The sequence below is a fragment of the Nuphar pumila genome, chromosome 3 (genome assembly GCF_984573655.1).
Source record: "Nuphar pumila chromosome 3, dmNupPumi1.hap1.1, whole genome shotgun sequence".
Classification (NCBI taxonomy): Eukaryota; Viridiplantae; Streptophyta; class Magnoliopsida; order Nymphaeales; family Nymphaeaceae; genus Nuphar; species Nuphar pumila.
Window position 1 is genome coordinate 118,205,900 of NC_143251.1, and position 22,674 is coordinate 118,228,573.

The 22,674-nt window shown below is 37.2% G+C and overlaps 1 protein-coding gene across 1 annotated transcript in view; it reads left to right on the plus strand.

The window, feature by feature from the left end:
- Positions 1-9,016, plus strand: part of LOC149843443 (dynamin-related protein 5A) — a 47,521-nt gene extending 38,505 nt beyond the window's left edge. Inside the window, exons 12-16 of the mRNA XM_089999798.1 lie at positions 3,572-3,797; positions 6,683-6,733; positions 6,942-7,170; positions 7,874-8,013; positions 8,658-9,016. Coding sequence (XP_089855924.1) covers positions 3,572-3,797; positions 6,683-6,733; positions 6,942-7,170; positions 7,874-8,013; positions 8,658-8,786 — 775 coding nt within the window. The 3' untranslated portion in view covers positions 8,787-9,016. The remainder of the gene's footprint in view (positions 1-3,571; positions 3,798-6,682; positions 6,734-6,941; positions 7,171-7,873; positions 8,014-8,657) is intronic.
- The last annotated feature ends 13,658 nt before the right edge of the window (positions 9,017-22,674 follow it).

Here is a 22,674-nt window from a genome sequence, read left to right on the forward strand (position 1 = left end):
CATTTTTTACATCCAGCTGGCTCAATGTCCATCCATGTTTAATGGATAGACTCAACACAATGCGAATGGTCCCCATTTTAACCACAGGACTAAAGGTTTCATCAAAGTCTTGGCCTTCCTCTTGTGTGAATCCCTTGGCTACAAGTCGAGCCTTGTACCTTTCGATGCTCCCGTCTGGTTTATACTTTATTTTGTATACCCATTTTGACCCAACAACATTTTTGTTCAGTGGTCTAGGTACAATCTCTCATGTCCCACATTCATGTAAGGCCTCCATTTCTTCATTCATTGCTTCTACCCATCTTCTAGAGCTCGCAGTTTGATAGAACATGAGAGGCTCTTCCTCTTTACTTATGGATGTCAAGAATAACTGAAAATCCAATGAAAAATTTTATAACTTACCCACCTGTCAAGTGGATGTCGAATTCGTGAGGATCTTTTGATATCCATTTGCTGCGAAGTGGGTGATCTAGATGGATCCGTATTCGTACAAGAAATGAATGAGGGCTCTTTCTCTCGTCGGGTGTACACAATACCCTTATACCTTGTTGGCTCCAAGTCATATGTAACAGTCTCCTCCGTTTGAGTCTCATTGGCTGAATCCTCATGTGGTTCCTTCTGACTGCAATTTTCTGGACAGTCTACTTTACCATTGGCGAAGAGTTCTGAATTTAACCATGGGTAGTATACCTCAATGCTGGAGCTTGAGTTATCAGTATCCACCATAGTTGAATTAGTATCCTGATCAGCAAAGTTCATTTCATCAAAAATTACATTCCTTGATATTTTGACACGCTTACTCAGGGGATCATAACACCTGTACCCTTTATAATCTTCTGCATATCCTACAAACCTGCATTTTAAGGCCTTATCTTGGAACTTGTGCCTGAGTGAGCTGTCAATGTGAACATAGCAAATAGACCCAAACACACGTAATTCATGGTAATCAGGTTGTATGCCAAAAAGAGAGAAGTATGGTGACTTATTTTCTAAGATACTCATGGGCAATCGATTTATCACATGAACTGTGGAGTGGAAGGCCTCAGTCCATAATGATACAGGAAGATTGCTCCCGTGCATCATGCTCATTGCAGTCTCAACAATATGTCGATGCTTCCTCTCAGCAATCCCATTTTGTTGAGGTGTATGAGGGCAAGACACTCTTCTCTTTATCCCATTATGTTGAAGGAAATTAACAAAGTCACTCGAGGAGAATTCACCTCCTCCATCACATTGGAAATTAAGAATGTTGGTAGAGAAATGATTTTGAACAAAAGAGTGAAATTTCTGGAACAATCCAAAGACTTCTGATTTGTGCTTCATAAAAAATATCCAAGTATAACGTGAGTAACTATCAATGAAAATAAGATAGTATTTACTGCCAGAAAAAAAGTAATTGGAGCAGGATCCCAGACATCTGAACAAATGACCTCAAATGGCCTTGAAGCTCTTTTATTAATAGAAGCAAAAGGTAAAGCATGAGTCTTACATAAATGACAACTAGAACATTTTGTATCAACGACTTCTGAACTCAAACTGGACTTAGGAATAAGATTATTCAAGACAAGTTTTTCAATGAAATGGCGACCACAATGACCAAGACGACTATGCCAAAGTCTTGGCTTATTACTTTCAGAAATAGTAAATATAAAATCAGAATCTAAAACTTGACGTTGGTGAGGCTTCAAGGATGAATAGTTGGAATGAATGGAGGAATGATCTTCTTGAAAGATGTACATGTTGCCCCATCGTTTTCCTTCAGCGAATGTCTTCCTCGTGCGAAGATCCTTGACATAAACAGAAGAGGGAGTAAATTCAACTGAAACATTAGCATCATCAACAAGTTTTGAGACAGAAACAATGTTCTTTTGAATATTAGGTGCATGGATGACACTTGGAAGTTTAAGAGAGGACTTTAACATGTGTATAATGGCATTTCCAGTATGTGAGATTGCATGATGGGATCCATCTCCTGTGACTATGCTATTCTTTCCAACATAAGGAGTAAGAGTCAAGAGTTTACCTACATCACCCGTAACATGAGTAGCTGCTCCGGAGTCGACATACTAAATTCCTTTGTCATTTTGCTTCATATTCAATCCTGCCAAAGCTGCCAACAACAACTCTTTTACTTCTCCATCCTTCCTAGCCTCTGCTTGTGGAGCTTTCCCTTTGTTTTGAGGATTAAACCAGCAATTTGCTTTAATGTGACCTTTCTTGTTGCATAGGAAGCAGGTGGGAATAGGTCTTTGTCCCTGCATATTGGGTGTTGGAAGTATGCCACGACCTCCATAGTTATTTCTTCCTTGACCTCCTTTTCCTCGAAAAAAACTTCCTCGTCCTCGACCATAACTCATTCCCATAGCCAGCACATCTTGTGTTCCTGAATTCCTATGAGAGTCTTCAGAAGATCCTTTCAGAGTCATCTCATATTGCAATAATTTCGCACGAAGATCTTCAAACTTTGGAAGTTCTGGTAAACATAGTAAGGTTGTCGTCATGACATGGTAGTCTGGCCCCAATCCACTCAAGGTTTGTTGTACTTTATCTTTTTCACTGACAAGGCACCCAACAACGGCCAGCTGATCTGTGATGCCTTTCATTTTATTCAGGTATTCCATAATGGACATGGAATCTTTCTTCAACATTTGAAACTCTCGCTTAAGAAACATAATCCTTGCCTCAGAAATTTGAGAATATGTTTGAACTAACGTATCCCATAGCTCTTTTGCCGAACAATCATCAGGAAGAGCAATAAGGACCTTCTGTGAGAGAGTGGAAGTGATGTATGCCACTAGCGATTGATCCCTCTTCATCCAAGCAACATATTCTGGATTCTTGTGAAGAACAACAGATTGTTCTCCTTTATCGTCGGCTTTTTCTTGCGAAAGGAATTCTGGAGGTGGTGGAATCGATCCATCCAGATGACCAGAGAGGTCCTGACTCTTTATAAACGGGATGATCTGTCTTTTCCAGGTTAAGAAGTTGCAGTTATTCAGTTTTTCAGAGACTAGTTGGCCAAGAAAACTTGAGGACAGACATGAATTCCCATGAGTAAAATCCATTTGATGAATATGTTTGAACTGACACTTAGGTATGAAAAACAAAACACCGCTCAGCTAATATATGTAGATGATGACAGAGCACTCGACCAGTGAGAATACTCGGCTGACAGATGACAGAAATATTTTCAGAGACATGACAAATAATCTAGATATTTTAGAATCTTATGGTTATCAGTGCAAGGTGTCTTTAAATGTGTATGAGTTTGTTTATGTATTGTGCATATTAGCTGGAGTTTATTTCTTCATTATTCATTAGGATTAGGTTGCTGTATATGTGCTACCATTTTTTTTTTCAAAATCTCTTTGGTTCTTTAGTGAACCTTTTGCTACAATGGGTTTGGGTACTTTTTAAGATATTTCCAGACCTTCAAGTATGAAGTTTATGGACAAATTTATCACTAGATAATTCATCTTATTTGGTTATCGGACATCAGTGACTTTTATGATATTGCATCATTCTGCTGAAACCTAGACGGATGAACTGATCAACCTAACAATTCCTGCAGACGTCCAGGTGGTGATAAGATTTACAACGTTTTTGACAATCAGCTCCCTGCTGCACTAAAAAGGCTACAATTTGATAAGCAACTCTCTATGGAGAATGTGAGGAAGATTATCACCGAAGCTGATGGCTACCAACCACATTTAATCGCCCCTGAGCAAGGGTATCGTCGTCTAATTGAATCTTCATTGATGACTATTAGAGGTCCTGCAGAGGCTTGTGTTGATGCGGTATGTCTGTGTCATCTTGGTCAAATAAGACATTGATTAATTTAATGGAGCTGTTGATTCCAGGATATAGGGCCAACATTCTTCTAATGTTTCTTTTTTGAATGACTTTACTGGATTCTCTGCTTTAGTTGTGACATGGGGTCCAGGGCCTAGTGTAACCAAGTAAAGATTCATTTCTATTACTAACATAAATAGCATTATGCAAGTCCAAGCCCACAAAAGCCACATTCTGAAGTCAAGATACTTTTCAGTTCACCTTGTCTATTTCATTATTGCTTTTAAAATATGCATCTTGATGTTTATCATATTTCTATGTACCCCTTATAGATGACACTTTTTATTTTGTTCACCTCGTTCTATTTAGTGGTGGCCAAGGGGCTGGCCGGGCCCATTAATGGACCGGGCCCACTGGGCTGTTGACCGAGCTGGCCCAGTCAAATGCCGGCCCATCAATTGACAGGCCCAGTTCGGGCTGTCCCATTAAGAAAATCTCGGCTCACCTAATGGGCCTAGTTGGGCTGGGCAGGGCTGATATATATATATATATATATATATATATATATATATATATATATATATATATATAGAGAGAGAGAGAGAGAGAGAGAGAGAGAGAGAGAGAGAGAGAGAGAGAGAGAGATGAAACATGCTAAATGGGGTTTTCTGCTCTTCCGGTGTTTTTTCACAGTTCCGACCCCATGAATGTGTTGGGCATGGTCGATTTACGAGGAATCCACGCCTGGATCATGTGTTTTCGATGAAAAAAATGATATTTGGAGCCTAAAAAATTTACAAAAATTTTGGACCGTTGATTTTTCAAACGTTATAAAAACGCACCCATGCGTCGGAATTGAACACTTCAAGAGCTGATCCCTATAAAATCAAGTACATAGATCACATCTGTATGGTCAAAATTTAAAAATAAAACGAAAAAACCATGAAAAACTCATTTAACACGTTTCATTTAGCATATTTCATTTAGCACGTACCCATTACTCTCTCTTTCTATATATATATGGTCACTAAAATATATTAATTGGAAATATGTGAACCAGAGTGTGAACTAGGCATTTCCGACACTTTTTTTTTGCAAATCCAACCTGGCAGATGCATTTGACGTGGTCCATTTGCTAGAAATCGATTGTTGGATCATGTATTTTCGATGAAAAATACGATTTCTGGATGCTTGAATATTTACTAAAATTTTGAGTCGTTAACTTTCAAGCCTTAAAAGGACCTTCTCATGCTTTGTAATGGGAGATCCGAGAGTCTGTTTCTATAAAACCAATCATCTAGATCACATATGGTGAAATTTAAGAAAAACATAAAAAACCCCATGAAAATCTCAATTCATACTCTAGTTCACATATTTCCAGTTAACATATTCTAGTAGCCATATATATAGTAATGGGTCCGTGCTAAATGAAATATGCTAAATGAAACGTGCTAAATGTGTTTTTCAGGTATTTTTTGTTTTATTTTTAAATTCTGACCATACAGATGTGATCTATGTACTTGATTTTATAGGGATCAGCTCTTGAAGTGTTTGAGGCTCAAATCTTTTAAATGTTCGAGGCTCCAAATATCATTTTTTTCATCAAAAACACATGATCCAGGTGTGGATTCCTCATAAATTGACCGTGCCCAACACATTTATGGGGTCAGAACTGCGAAAAAAACACCGGATGGGCAGAAAAACCCATTTAGCCCATTTCATTTAGCACAGAGTCACAGACCCATTTCTCTCTCTCTCTCTACACACACACACACACACACACGCGGGCTTGGCCTTGTCGGCCCGCTTTGTGGGGAGCTTGGGTCTAATTTATAGGCCCAAGCCCAGCCTATTGCCCATCACTAGTTCTATTCTGGATGACTTTTACCTTCCCTAACAGCCTACCACCTGTTTTATGTTCACGGGACCTCTCTCTCCTTGGCCAGAAGGTTATCATATTGGCAACCCCAAATTCTTGGATATTTGAGTCCAGACGTGCTATCTTCATGCCTGTCAATACAGAATTAACTTGCTGCTTTGTTATAAAATCCTTTTCAAGTAAATTCTAAACCTTTGCAACATAAAGCATGTAGGAACTTGTGGCTGGCCATTTTCTTATTGTTGGTATCTTGAAGTAAGAAGTTCCAGATATAAATAATTGAACTTGAAGTTAGTTCATACCTTCGGCATCAACTTATCAAACTTTTCCATCCTTTAAGATACCTAGCACAACCATCTTTGTGATGAATGTTAAGGATGTGTGTTTAGATGACATTTCTCACACAATGTGTCATGTATTTCACCAACACATGGTTTTGCAAATATGGAGATAGTTCCTTTCCATTTGTTTTCCCAAAGGTTTTTTCTTTGTAATAATGATGTGTCTGTTATTCACAAGTTTGAGTTAAATCTGTAATGGATGGCATGAAAAGGTAGTCTTGAGTTTCCTATCAAATTCAAGACTTTTCGCATAATTTTGACTGTTTGCTGTATGATATGTTCAAATGAATATGGTATAAGCTCAGTATTTGACATGCTATGCCGTTTCATTCTAAAAACATATGCAGTGTATCATAAAAAAAATAAAGACAGTTATCGATCTTAATGGAAGTATATTAGAATAACTCAGTTTGGAGTGCTTGTGTTCATAGATACCTGTCATTGGTATGGCACATTGAATACCTTGCATAGTTGAATGCCTTTTAATGGCAGCATCTTAAGAAAGGTACCTTGATATAGGATAGAGACACTCAAATTTAGGTGTTCCCTTTTGGATATGGACTAGTGTTAGATCTTAGATATTGCTGTTTTAAATTTCAAGTATATAATCTTCATTCATTTTTGTTGGTCATGTATAACTTGATTCACTTCCACTCGCTCATGTTGACAGGTTCATTCGATATTGAAGGAGTTGGTTCATAAGGCTATCTCTGAGACAATGGTACTTTTTCCTTCTTAAATATGCAATCTTTCTGACCTTGTTGATTAGGAGTTTGATATAACAGTGCTGACTTGCAAACTTATGAGTCTTTGTTTATCAGCTATTGAAACTCAGGCATGGGCTCTTGATTCCTTGGTTTGGCTAGCTATGACCTATGGATGCAAATAATTCCTGCGATTTATGGTCATTCCTTGCCTGCTGTATGCAGGAATTGAAGCAATATCCTACTCTGCGTGTGGAAGTAGGAAGTGCTGCTTTTGAACAATTGGACAGACTGCGTGAAGAAAGCCGAAAAGCAACTCTTAAACTGGTAGACATGGAGTCTAGTTATCTGACAGTTGATTTCTTCCGGAAGCTTCCACAAGATGTAGAGAAGGGCGGGAATCCAACACATTCTATCTTTGACAGATACAATGATTCTTATCTCAGACGAGTTGGTAAATTTCATCTCCTTACCTTTTTCAGAAAGAAAAACTGATTGACCTGTGTGAACTGTGAAGCTGCTTGAATTTCGTGATGGGATCATATTGGCACTTTTGCAGTGTTTTTCTAGAAACGCTGGACCCCTCCACTTGGCTCCAATTTTGTTTCCTCATTATAAACTTTGATCTATTGAAATTCTAAATAGAAAACTTATGAATTGGATAGCAGCCACACAATGAGTTGTCAGGGGCCATATGATGAAGTAAAATAGCAAAGTCGTTCGTATTTCAAAGCAGTATAACTGACCAGTCACCGGTCAGAGATATCAAGGCAGTTCTGAAATTTTTGTAGGATTGTTCTTAATTTCGTTGTTATATGTTTGATATAATGTCAACCCAGTGAATTGAGCATGTTGATTTAATACTGACTATGATGCTTGATCTTAGACCAAATCATCTAGAAAAGCATACTTTCTGGTTTGGTGTTTGTCAAAGATGCTCAATTGGCTGCTCGATCGTTGATGTGAAATCAAGTGCCTGACTTAGGCAGGCAGATTATGAAGGACCTGCAGGTATAGATGTCCCCACTGTCATTAATGGCTGGAGAGAATTGCTTCCAGGGCAGTTCACCTATGAAGTCTGTGGCTGATCATGATAAGTACTATCCAGTGAATGTGCAGGAATAATTTTTTAACAAATTTTCTCTTCTATGGAGCAGGATCAACTGTGCTGTCTTATGTGAATATGGTTTGTGCGGGCCTGCGGAACTCCGTTCCCAAGTCTATTGTCTATTGCCAGGTCCGTGAAGCAAAGCGCTCACTCCTTGACCATTTCTTTACTGACCTTGGCCAGAGAGATGTAAGCATTCTTCTCCCTTTCAATTCTCTGCAAAAAAGTTTGTAGGCTTTTGCATCTTTCATTGAGTTTTGTGTCTAGGCGGTGTAGTCTAAGTTTTGGTTTCAAGAAATCAAGGTATTCAATCTGAGGGCAATCTGTGGGATCAAAACCATGTAGACCCTCAGTTGATAAGGTGCACCTACCTGGTCCCGTTCTTTGGTGACACCTTAGTATAGGTTGGGTTGGAGACTTGGGCCATTATGGTGGGATTCTTGCTTCAGCCTAGTGTACTGATTCAACTTGATTGTGCTCTGTGAGGGTACTGTTGCCGGCAACTCCTTGTTGAGTCTGACAATTTCTCTGACCCATGGATATCTTTTTTTTTTCCTTATTGAGATGATGAGCCATGGATTGAATGGGATCTTGGTTGCTATTAGCGATCCTTGGAAATACTCCTTGTTAATTGTAGTAATGGTGATATCACAATTGCCTGTCCTCGTATTTGTTCTCATTTGTAGTGTAACCAAAGTGTAGAGTGAATATCCCTTTCTCTCGCTGCCATTACTGTTTGCTGCTTAAGGGTTGCAAAAGTTTGTCTTGGAGGCGATTGAAGAATGAAATTTAAAAAGATTGCCTAATTGCTCATTTTTCTCGCTCTTTTGCAGCAAAAGCAGCTTGGGTCATTATTAGATGAAGATCCAGCAATTATGGAGCGTCGTTCATCTCTTGCCAAGAGGCTTGAGCTATATCGGAGTGCCCAAGCTGAGATTGATAGCGTTGCTTGGGCCAAGTAGGGAGGGAAAGAGATCGTCTGTTTTTCAATTTTCCCTTTTCTTTTTGACCCATAGCTTATTCTTTTATTCACTGAAAAGGTATGTTTGTGTTCATTCTTGAATGCATTTCTTGGGGGCTACTGTTTGTATAATTCAATTTCCTCATTGAAAGTATGATCATACTAAGTTTTGTTGCTGAACACTTTATGACACTATTGTCGTTACGGTAAGAGAGCTTATTTATGTGGGAACGTATTCGTTTAATTCAGCTTTTTTCTGTTTCTGATTGTGGGGTTAAGTTCAGAGGTTTGCTGAACGTCAATTATGTGGATTGGCATAATGAGAATGCGGAAATGTCATGTTTCTAATCTGCATAATTCGCATGGGCATGACTTTGGGGATTCATATGATATTGACACGAAACCTCGAGGAACATATTGGGGGAAAACTTGGGGGCAAGTGTATGTTTTTTTTATTTTCAAAGGCAAGCTGGGGTTAGGCTGACCCCACCAGTTATTATTCAACGTACCACTGGTGTTTTGAACCTGCAACGTCCCACCACAGGGAGACGTGTACTGACAGCTCCTACCAACCACGTGGAGTCCCCCTTTGGTAAGTGCATGATTTCCTTACTCGTTAGGTTTAACAAATGAGTTGTATTCATCGTAAATTCATAATAGTTCTTTTTCTGTTGGGGGGAGACACACTCTCTCCAATAATTTTCTACAATTAAAAGAATTAAGGATTAAATATGGTTTTTAATTTAATTTATCATGGTTTATAAAATAATGCAAATTGAACACAATGGCACGTGCGACCATTTGAGAGAGAGAGAGAGAGAGAGAGAGAGAGAGAGAGAGAGAGAGAGAGAGACTACGTTGCCTGAGGTCAGACCTATGACTTCAAACCAAAACCTGTAAAATTTCCATGAAGGTCCTGTTCTGGAACATTCGCAGGCTCGGCCGCCGAACGTGGGCTCGACGTCAAATTTTTGAGACCTTGCTGCAGCACCAAACGGACATTGTACTTTTGTTGGAAACAAAATTTCGTTGGGTGCCTTTCCTTCGATCCAAGCTAGCTTTCCCAAGTATCGTATTGTGGGAAGTTTTGATAATTCAGGTTCTAGTCGAATTCTATGTCTATGGTTTCCTAGTTGTATCAGTTTGGAGGTCATGTGGGTTTCAGATCAGATATTAACAGTGTTGTCAGAAGATGGGTCAGAGGTTATGGTATTGTTGGGAATAGGTTCGGACATTATGCTATTGGCAGTTCATATTTGAACCGTCGTTCCCTATGACAGTAGCTTCGGAGCCATCAAGTAGAATCTAATGCAAGTCACCAGGGATCGGAAGAGTTTAACCGATTTCTTGATTCATCAGGGCTTATGGAACTTGATTCTTCTGTCAGGTTCACATGGCATAATAAACAGGCAGGGGCTAATTATCGAGCATGCGAAATTGATCGTTGTTTTGTTAACGATCATTAGATGTTCAGGTTCCCTAACTTTGATTAATGTTCCTGCTCAAATTAGTGTTTGATCACACTCTTTGATTCTTGCCACCAATCACAGACCCATGGGCCTTCGGCCTTTCAAAAATTTCTCGTCGTGGGTAGAAGTTCCTGGTTGTCAGACAAGCATGGCTTACTAAGGTTGTAGGTTGCCCTATGTTTCGGGTAACCTCCAAATTAGGGTTGGTTCGTGTTCAATTGAAAGAGTGGAAGAAGAATGTGATAGAGGAGCTGGAGTATCGTAAAAGGCAGATTGGTGATGAAATAGAAAACTTGCAACATTCAATTGACCAGGGAGTATCTGCAGTGATTGTTAGAGAACACCATTTTCAAGATAAACTCTCAAATATTCTAAAGTGGAAACATAAATCATGATGTCATTGGCTAAAAGCGGGAGACCACAATACTTTCTTTCATCTTATGGCCATTCACAACATGCAACATAAGCATATTCTATGGCTCCAAAAGAAGGATGGTTCCAGTGCAGTGGGAAGGGAGATTATGTTTAACTAAGCGACAAATTATTTCTCTAAGTTGTTCTCCAGTTCTTCAGTGAATCATAACGGTTTGGATGGAGTTTTGACTCCACTTGTATCCACTGAGTAAAATGCTTATCTTTGCTCTCCCGTTTCAGCAGAGGAGGTGACTAAGGCGGTCCAGTCATGATGGTGATAGTGCTCCAAGTCCAGATGGATTTTCAGGTAGTTTTTTAGTGCCTTATGATCTATCATTTCCCATGATGTTATTATTAGTGCCATTCAGGATTTTTTTGCCAAAGAAATCCTTAAAAGCATTAATTCCTCCCATATTATTCTCATTCCCAAAGAGTAAGGTGCTCATTCTCTTTCTAAATTTCTTCCTATTAGCTTGTGTAACTTTTTGTACAAAATTATTATCAAGCTAATGGTGAATCAAATGATACCCATTCTCCAGAGAAACATTTCAGAAAATTATGGAATTTTTTTAAGGGGCACAATATTCAGAAGAATATTCTTTCGGCCAATGACTTAAGCATCTTCCGTGGCTTAAGTGGTCTTTTCTGTAAGATGCCCTTCCACGCTTTGGGTTTTCGGATCTGTGGATCCATCGTATCTTGAGTTGTGTGTCCACTCCAAATTTCTCGGTGGTGATTAATGGCGAGCGGAGTCCGGTGTTTCGTAGTAGCAGAGGGGTGCGTTGGGGGGATCCCTTATCCCCATTCATTTTCTTACTTATTATGGAGAGGTTGAGTCATCACATCCATCCAGTGTTGTGAAAAGCGTTGAGGCGTAGCGAGGCGTTCCACCAAAATCTGAAGCGAGGCGTAAAGCTTAAGCCTATTTTTTTTTTAACTTAAAAAATATAAAGTAGAGCCTGATTCAAAGTTTTTGCCCTTTTAGGGAGGGGGCTCGGGGGCTCCCCCCGGTGCAGGTCCCCGCTCCTGCCTGTTTTTTTCTTGAGCCTTGCTTAAAACAATAAATGGCAATTGGGCACTGCCTGACAGGGACCACAATCAGCAGGGGCCTTGGCCCCTGCCTGCTAGAATAAATCGAACCGCCTGATGGAGAGATTGAAGAGAGGAAAAAATGAGGGGGGTCGGGTTACCTGGGGTCTGGCAAGGGCTGCCGGCATCGTGACTGCTTTTGGCGATATGGAGGAGAGAGAGAGAGAGAGAGAGAGAGAGAGAGAGAGAGAGAGAGAGAGAGAGAGAGAGAGAGAGAGAAATTAGGGCCCCAACATTTTAATGTTGGTCAAATGAGGGCTTAATAATTTCTTGCGGTTTGATTCCCCATCTAAGCCTCATTTCCATCTTCTGGCTTGGGATAAGGTGTGTTTACACAAGGAGGAAGGGGGTTCGGGGATTAAACACCTTAGAGATCACAACTCTGCATGTTTAGCGAAGTTGGGTTAAGTGTTGCAGGAGAGATCAAAACCCTGGGCCCGCCTAATCAAATGCAAGTATCTTACTTCATCTTCAGTTTGGTATCCTAAAGGTTGTGATCAATGGCTCTTATGGGTGAGTGGAAAGGTGTATGTCATGGTCAGCATAGTATTCCGGGATGACTTAAGGCTCTGTTTGGGAGCAGGGCACCGAAGGAGTTGGGATGTAATCAGGGACAGCCATCAGACGTGGCACTGAAGATAAGGATTTGGCTGACGTTTGGGAGAAGGCGTTGGAGGGAGGCGAGATTTTTGGCTGGGAATCAATCGACTCAACTCCTTTAAAATACACATTTGAACTCCCCTTAGAAAGGAAGACGTATTTGCTATTACTGGGTTCACAAGGATTCCGGTGAGTCCCCTAAAAATCGTGTGTTTCAAAAATTTCACAACATTTTACTACAGTAAATGCTCTATCTACTGTGCCTCGTACCTCGTTGGTTTATATATTCTGACTATCCTTTACGCTGCATTTGCTAGGCCCTTCAACGTTGTTATTGTCATTTTCAATTTGCAAAGAGGTATGTTGTCCTTCGTCGTTTTCTTTCCATGGTCTGTAACTGATATGTAACTCCGTAACTCTTATTTTATATCTGTGATCTATAACTCTGATCTGTGATATTATATCTGTAACTCCCATTTTATATGTGTGATTTTACATATGTGATCTATAACTCTGATTTCAATCTGCAAAGCGCCATTTTGGTGTTGGTGTATCTGATCAGTAACTCTGATTTTATCTATGATCTATATCATGTGCGTGAGCTACAGAATAAAAGCTTGTTTAATTGGTCATTTTATAAGTCTAGTGTGAAGCCAATTCAGAGAATTACATTTCCACAGTGAAGATGCTCACTGATCATGTTTTTGCTGCTAGTTTCTCCTTTAGGATATTTTTTTTTTCAGGATTTTTTCCTCGTGGATGCGTTCTTTTTGCTGACCATAATGCAATTTATTTTCTTGTTTTTTTGTTTCCTTCCTTTTGCTTAGATTGGCGGGTTATGATTGTTCATGTATCCATGCCGCTCATGTCATGTTTAGTGGCGTTAGTATTTGATCTATTTATACTTTGTTAGTTGAGATGATTTATGAACACTTCTTGATGGTGAGCCTATTATTAAACTGCTTCCAAAGTCTGTATCACTAAAGAGGGTGAATTTTTCTACAAAAGAACATGACTTTTACTCTAGGCTAGCGGCTGATTCAGGTGAAGAATTTACGGAAAAATGATTGTACTATGTGCGTAATTTGGCCCGATTATCTAAAAACCCTACATTTTCCAATATTCTTCTGATATCCAAAATTGTAAATATCTGAAATCATTAGGACCCTTTTACCCTTGGGATAAAATTGTACCGCTCCTCGACTATCTCCAACACCCCACTTAAATTAAGAATTGCAGATTTTTTTATGCGAATTTAGACCTCACTAACTCACATAAAATTATTTTTGAAATCTCGGTGAAACTGAAACCACCAAAATCTCAAATATCATATTCTTTCACATATAATAAAAAATTTTGCATAAAAATATCTACAAAAAACCTCTCGAAAATAACATATTGCTTCATATATATCTTGCAATCAAATAAATTTATGTGTGGAACTCCACTTAAAAAGGAACCAACAAAATCACAAATATGCTATTTACATATTTATGAAAATTTTATTATATGTAATTTTTCTTAATAGTTGCAATTTTGTTGAATCATGTATATATTCATTTTTGTTCTAGGGTTTCTTTTTTTCGTTTGTCTTTAAAGAACTTCTTTGTAGAACCCTTGTGACGATTCTTGTATTCCGATGAGGTCGCAGAATCATCCTTGTGATCGACTTCCCCATCTACAAGTTCGAAAGGTGAGTTCCATACAATATATACCTGTGTATCCCTATGCAAATTTCGAGATGGTTGCAATATCATCCTTGTGATCGATTTCTATTTAAGGTTTACTATGTTTACAAATTTTTTCATAAAAATATATATTGATGTAGATGATTTATGATTATTTTCTTGTCCTTTAGTTAATATTTGTTGTTCTTTTATTGGTGTAATGGGGCTAGGCTTCACTGTGCACAAGCATTAAAATGGCTAAAGTACACTATCATGGTTGTTGTAGGCAGTTAATGATGGCATCTAAAAAGGCTAATGTACACTACTATAGGCCTGATTACACTAATTAAAATCTATAATGGTCTCTAAACATATTACTTTTAAGGAATTTTATAGTTTTGATGCCTCGCAAAACTGGATATGCGGCTTTAAGCCTCCGATATAGTTATTCTTCAAACAAGAAAAAAATGTGGATAGATGTTAAGGATGAAGATGATATAGAATCAATAACTGTTTACTTGGAAGTATACAAAGTTAATGAAAGAGCAATTAAAAAAGTAATTGATCAATTGAATGATGTGAATCCCATGGAGAATGTATATTTATCGCAAGCACCATCTATCGATCTGAGTCTTTATTGATTATCCAATTGTCTCAATCAGTGGATGATATTGATGTTGTATACGATTAACAGATCACTGCAAAGGATATAGAACCATGTTTGGAAAGAAATGCCACTGAACTTCATCACAATAATTTGAATGACATGCAGACTTTTTGGGCCTACAACAATACTAGGTATAAGTTGTAAGTTTGATATAAATTATGGTTGAGATGTAGGTGGTTATGAATATGATATTTTGATGGTTAATCTTGAATGTTGGAGATGCAGGGATGATGAAGCAAATGAAGTGATAGATACAATGAATTTTTCTGTAATTTGTGCAAACGAACAATCAATTAATGATAACAACGATTATATTGATAATGCAGAATCATATGATATTGATGATGATGAATATACAATGACATTAGAAAATGTGAACCCTTAGTTCTCGTTTAATGGGTTCTCATAAAATGAAGAACAATTGAAAGTAATTGAAGCAGAGACATCTGATTTGTATGAGCAATTGCGTAATGAAAGGCTTAATGATTGTGAATAATTCCAATGTCTATCAACACACTCCAACGATCATGACATTGCTTTGGGCAAAAGGTTTAATGATCTCCAACATTGTCGCGAGTTTTTGTAATTAGGAATAACTATAAAGTAAAATTCTTAAAGAGTTGCAATAACAGTCATTATCATATGCATGAGGAAGAACGCTCATATGACGATTGATTATTCTTAGAAGATTCATTGCACAAAGGTACACAGAGTAAGCTTCTTTAAGTGAAGATGTATGATAGCAAGCATACATGTGGTGGATCACTGAACAGTCTTGTAGTGGAGAAAGTGATTTCCAAGAAGATTTTAAGTGTTATTAATACACATGTATAATAACCCCAAGATAACTTCAAGATAAATCATGGATGACATCAGTCACAAGGAAGGTGTGAATGTTACTTATAAACAAGCATGACGTGGATGAGAACACACTAAGACTACATTATATGGTTCATTCAAACAATTCTTAAAAATGATTTTCACTATTTGGATTATTTGATAAATGCTAACCGAGGATTGCTAGGGCATATTAAGACTGATTAAAAGATTGATTTAAGTACATGTTCTTATCTTTTCGGCAAAGTATCAATGAATTTTTGAAAGGATGCCCACCGATTCTTATGGTAAATGACACATTCCTAAAAAGAAGATATGTTAGTATATTGTTGTCGGCCCATAATATTGATCCTTTTGGTGAAATGTTTTCGGTAGCATTTGCAGTTGTTGATAAGGAGTTCAAAGATTGATGAACATGGTTTTTAGAGGTATTAAAAAACGAATTCATACACTTCAAAAAATTTAGAGAGAAGAATATTGACAATTATGTTAGATATGCATCCAGGTTTAAAGTATATTGTCCTCTACACATGACCTAAATGTTATGTTGGATTTTACATGAAGCATTTGATAGAGAACTTTTCTAAGAAATTTGGTTCACCACTCAACGTACTTTGGTAGAGTGCATCTTACTATAATTGTTATAGAACGAACAAAATATGTATTCTGTTTGTTATATTCTGATGTTTCGTCCAATCTTGGACTAACAATCAGAACTCTGATTTCTGAAGGAAAACTACACCAACTCGAAAGTTGGATATCATTAAATCTGAAAATTGAATTTTTGAAAATCACCAGTGTGAGGACTGGAAGGGTTTGATTTAAGATTGAAGATTTTGAAAATGACCATTGTTTGAGACTGGGTTTAGAAAATGATTCAATCTATGATCGAAGATTTTGAAAATGACCAGTTCGAGGTCTGAGTTTTGACTTCTAAGCTTAATTTGGTAAAATATTGGTGCGAGAATTTCCTGAATTATCCCTTGCTTACCAGGAAGTACACCCAACTTTGACCTTGCAGCAAGGGATGCCACTCGTTCTGGATTTTGAACTTGTGACATCCCATCGACTTGGTAACATGCACAAGTCGCTCGTATTAGATAAGTGTAGCCCTTGTAGGCATGTACAAGTAGTATTTAGACTTTAACATATGAAAGCTGACGAAGATCGTGACCAAAGTGCTGAAGCCTGCTCAGTAGAGTTTGGGACAAGATCTCACCTGGATCTATTATATAACACTGAAAAATGTGATGTATTTAAAATATCAACTACTTTAAAAGTGACATGTTTTTATCATGATACTAATGCAATAAAGACCATATTTGTATTATTTTTTACATTTTTTTTTATAATTTACTAACACATGTTCTTGATCTTGATTTTGGATCCAACCAATCTGTCACTCCAAAAATTGGTTCTCGTCATATCTAAGCTTGTTCCTTTTTTGGGGCTTTGATCTAATGTACCAACCCACTTACATCCATATTTGCATGTAAGTGAATATCAAAGGGTCAGATTTGAATGAGATATCTGACTGAATGCGATTAGTTATGCTTGATTCAGTAAACCACACAATAGCCGAATCAGATCCAAATTAACCATAGGATTCTAGAAATCCGATAGATATTCCAATCTGATTACATAAAAAAGTATATCCAATAAGATATTTAAACTAGTCAGATTTGGATTTGGTATTAATTTTCTTCATCTAAATCTGGCTCTAAATTCAAGTTGATAACTGATTAAGTTGGATTCAGAAAAGCTACACCTAAATCAAATCCGAACATTTGAATGCTAAAAACTATGGATCTCCCAAGATCTGTTCAAATATGCTGATGGATCATTTCCTGCTTCCGATCAATTCGTTAAAGAAGGGGATGAAACAAAACCAAATCTCGAGTTCCTGATATGGGAGAGAGCAAATCAACTTGCCTTGAGTTGGATCCGTACCACTTTAACCATATAAAATTTCTATCAGATTCTTTATGTGCCATCTGTGAACCTGTTTATGATGAGAACCTTGTTCATTACACTTTGAACAGTCTCCCGAGGGATTATGAGAGTTTTGTCACTTCTGTTACCAGTAGTGATGCTTAACCAACATTTGTGAGAATGGTTCTATTTATTGTTGTTAGTTTAGGATGGCCAATTCATCAATTAGATGTCAATACTGCTTTTCGTTATGACAACCTTAAAGAAGAAGTATACAAGTCTCAACCGCAAGGATTTGATGACAAAAGTCATCTCCACTATGTTTGTAAACTTGCAGACTCTATATGGTCTAAAATAAGTTCTAAGAACCTGGTTTGAAAGACTTTGCTTGTATTTGAAAAAACTAGGTTTTACTGAATCCAAAGTTGATCCATCCTTATTTGTCTGCCACACCAATCAACTTCACATGTTTATCTTGATTTATGTTGATGACATTATGATTACAGAAAATTCTTAGGATGAGGTCAATCGTATAATACAGAACTTTGCATTCGAATTTTCTATCAAAGATCTGAGTCCATTACATTATTTTCTTGAAATTGAAGTTATATTTCTAACTCTACTAGTGGAATGGCTCTATGTCAAAGAAAATATATTTTAGATATTCTAACTAAAACACGTATGATCGATTGCAAGCCTATAATCATCCCTGCTGCACCAAATGTGGTGTTATCCAAACACAAAGAAATCTTGTTAGAAAATGCCACTGAGTACATAAGCATTGTTGGAGGTCTGCAATATGTCACATTTACTTGACCTGACATAGCATATGTAGTTAATAAATCATGTCAGTTCATGCATGAAACAAATCAAAGTCACTGGGTTTATGTTAAGCGGATTCTTCGATATTTAAAAAGAACAATAAATATGGGTTTACAAATTAAGAAATCCAATTCCTTGCAGTTGAGTACGTATCTGATGCTGACTGGGCTGGATGTCCAGATGATAGAAAGTCCATAGGAGGCTATTTAACATTCCTGGGTTCAAATCTCTTATCTTAGAACTCAACCAAAGAGTGAACTATGGCCAGGTCAAGTACAAAAGCCAAATATAAATCTAGAGTTAGAACAATTGCTGAGTTAGTTTGTCTCAAACAATTGGCAAGAGAGCTCAATGTCCCTTCATGTGGACCTCCTACTTAATGGTGCGATAATCTTAGAGCCACATATCTTGCAGTGAACTCGGTGTTTGACTATCATTTTGTTTGGAAAAAAGTCGCAAATGGTGAAATTAAAGTTCAATTTATTTCAACTCAAGATCAAGTTGTAGATGTTCTCACTAAATCCCTGGTCGGGCTGAGATTCACTCATTTAAGAGACAAGCTCAATCTCGTGGAGATTGACTTAAGGGGGAATGTCAAGAACAGAGTCACGTAGGTAGGACTCTAATGGAGGATTTCGATCCCTTTGAAAATAAACCAGATAAGGTTGTTAAACCTTATCTTGGCAAACTCATCAACAACATTTAGAGTCTTAAGAAAATAGGAGTCATCTCTTGTTGAAACCATTCAAATAAACTCCTATTCTATCTCAATCTCTTCAGTGTAATCCTCATGGAGTCCTAAGCCAGATTGTATGCTCTCAAGATAAACTTTGTCTTTCAAGGACTCTCATTGATGTAACTGGTATTTAATGCAAGAAACCTCTCTCTAAAATTGTCTAGAGAGAGAGAGAGAGCTCATGGATGTCACTTTGACCGAACCATGTAAAATCGTGTGTTTTGTGCTTTTGTTCTATCGTTTCATGCGCATCCATAGTTTTTAACAACAAAAGCACAAAACACACACAATTTTACGTAGTTCGGTCAACGTGACCTACTCCATGAGGATTACACTGAAGAGATTGAGATATAATAGGAGCCTCTTTGGACGGTTTCAACAAGTGATGATTCCAGTTTTCTTGAGACTCTGAATGTTGTTGGAGATGAGCTTTACCAAGAATCAACCTCCTCCATTAGAGTCGTACGCGACTCTCTACTATTGACAAATGCTACTTATGAGTGTAATTCTTTCGCTTCCAATCCGTCAAGAAATATGAATGATTGAGATTCTTAGTAGACCAGAACTCACTCAACCGGGTTTTGTGGACTTATAGTGACTTGATTCATTAATCAACAAGATCTGTGTTAGTTTCTCAAACTCAAGTGCCTAATTTAAGTATGAATCTAGTCAAGGTCTGATTCATTTGTATTTGAATTATAGCACAGGCACTACAAGGATGCAGGTCAATAGCGGTGATATATCTCGCCACTATTGCTCTATTTGTCACTGCTATAGGCCTATAACGGCGAGAATTCTTGATAATAAGTCACAAAAAAGAAACTAACCTTTGTTGAGTAATAACGATGATATTTATAGCTCACCGTTAAAGAGTGGACCAACACCAATAAAGAATCTCATCGGAATTGGGAACATCAATAATGGCGTTGCAATTTTTAACAGTGTGATAAGATATAACGGCGATATCCCGAGCCTGCCATTATAGGCTACCTATAGGTTATACGAGACTATTCTCGCCGTTATAAGCTATAATTAACTCACTGTTATAAGCTATAATGGCGGGACATGGATCTCACCTATAGTGACGAGACGTGGATCTCGCCGTTATAGGCTATAAACCTTCAAACAAAAAAAAAAAAATTAGTTTCCAAATTTTTTTTTATATATATTTGAATTTGCAAGATGAGTGATTCATCAGTAGCAAGACCTACAACTATAACAATCATAATATAATAAAAATCTCAGCAGTCCATAGCCTTCTGCATTATCACAAGACTAATAGCTTCCCAATCAGAATACATAGTTAAGGTGGACGACCATACCAGCATTGCACTATGGAAATACCCAATCAGAATAGTCGACCTTCAATAGGCTTAAGGCATTGAGAATGTGCATTGTGCATAAAATAGAGTGCAACTGAAGATAGTCAGAAACAGAATTGATATTATATTTGCAAGAATAGCAAAAAATAAGGGCATAAATCATCAAATCACATTCACATAAAAAGATAAAAAGGGAAAAACCTGAATTGAAATTAAAGCATCCGACATCTTCTCTACTTAAGAAAATCCAAGAATCACAGGGCATTGCAAACATGCCCTATGTATAGGGTACATCAACCACTGCTATAAATACATCAATGCAAATTTTGCAGGTTTGTGAATACAGCCTGTGAACACATGCCCATAAACATCCTTGAGGATCCTTAAATCTTAAAATACCTTTCACACATCCTGTATGACGTGTATATGAAAGAAATAATATCAACATTGGTGTGGACCCCCCATCAAATAATCTGACAATAAATAAACAAAAAATAATACAAGAGGATACATGCCCAGTTATCTAGTTAAATAAGAATTGATACGTCTTTCACTATGATATATGCTCATGAACCATATGTTATCTAGTTAAATAAAAAATAGTTAATCTAATGTTTGGAAATACCTATTAGTATTTATTGAACGTGGTATATCACAAACACTAAACTTTGGCATGTCGTGCTAAAAAAGGATAAAAGTTCAAGCCAATTAAAAAGGGAAAGGCAACAAAAATCCTTACACAGTGAAATGATGACATAAATAAAGACCAAGCCTCACTGGTCATTCTTAGATGCAAAACAATGTATCAAATAGTTAAACAAACCTCTCAAAGCGATTCAAAATGGTGATTCCTAAACTAGATGAAAATAAAAATCAAAGTACTACTCCGAAGCATGCCAAATGTCAATGAAACATCCCAGATATAATTCGAGGGACTTCTAGTACACACAAAAGAATATCCAAGTTGGCAAACATCCAAAGCGAAAAAATATGGTAAGAACTAGGCACATACAGATTATCAAATGCAAACTGCAAATGAATCTTTGGACATGGAAGAAAGAAGATCCTACCGGTTGTGAAGGAGCAAGCCTGGCCACACTGTGCAGTTTCACAACATAAGCTATCTCAAAGTGTAACAAGCTCAAAACTATTCTCGGTCAATACTTAACAAATGACTATTATATGAAAGAGTATAAACAAAAGAAAAAACAACAAAATTTTAAAATAAAAGTATAAATATCTGAGGTAAATCTTGGTGCCTTAAAAACAAGAAAGCATGACACTATACTTGAAACATCATGGCATTTGTCACATTACTGATGGGGCATCAAAGAATTAAAAGTGACCATACATCGTTATATAGCTTTGCTGCTGTGACAGTGTGATCATCGCAAATTTTTCCTCTCTTGGTGTTTCTTTCTCTCTCTTCCTTCTCTTTTCCTTTCTAATCCCTATTTCCTCCTTTTTGAAAGGAGAAAAATAAAAGACAGAAAATAAGGGAGAAGAGAAAAAAAAAAGAAAGAAGAGAGAGATGAACCCTTTTTGCGAAGGTCTCACTTGACCTTGATTTGAAAATATTTAGAGAAATTACTCGCCTCCGTTTTGAAAATATTTTGCGGAAAAATGGAGAGACGGGATTTGCTCGTCGGTACGAGATTCGACCGTTCCTGGCGCCTTTACCAGGGGTAATCAAACAAAGGATCGAATTTTTGCCTTTTTGCTTTGCCTAAATATTATCTAAGAATTTATCTTAAGTCTAAATGCACAAAGAATCATGCTTGTGCAATGCAAGGATGTATGCTCTTTTGAGAAAAATGTTTTGCAAATTTCTAAGTTTTCTAAGATGAACTTGATAATGGAGTGAAGAAACGATTTCTGAATGATTGAATCTAACTTAGAACTTGAGATAGATTAGGAAGGATATTTTGAAGTTCTAGGTCTTTAAAATGATCAGAGTTGGAAAAATAAATTTTTGAATTTGAAAAGAATGAGTGAAAAGGAAATGAAGCTTCAAAGTCAGAAATGGACTTTGAATTTGAATTTTAAACTTAGATTTATGAGAGGAAATGAATATTTAAAGTATAATTGAATTCTAGATTTAAGGTTTGAAATCAGGATGAAATTTGGACTTGAGCAATCCAAATAGAATTTAAAAATAAAAATAGATTTAAGAAGTCCAGATGGGATTTGAAAGTGGAATTGGATTTGAAATCCGGAAATCAAGATAGAATTTGAATCCATAGTCTGAATCTTAAAATGGAATTTGAATCTGAAATCTGAGATCCAAGATGGAATTGGATCCAAAATTTGGAATGGAATTTGGATCTGAAATCT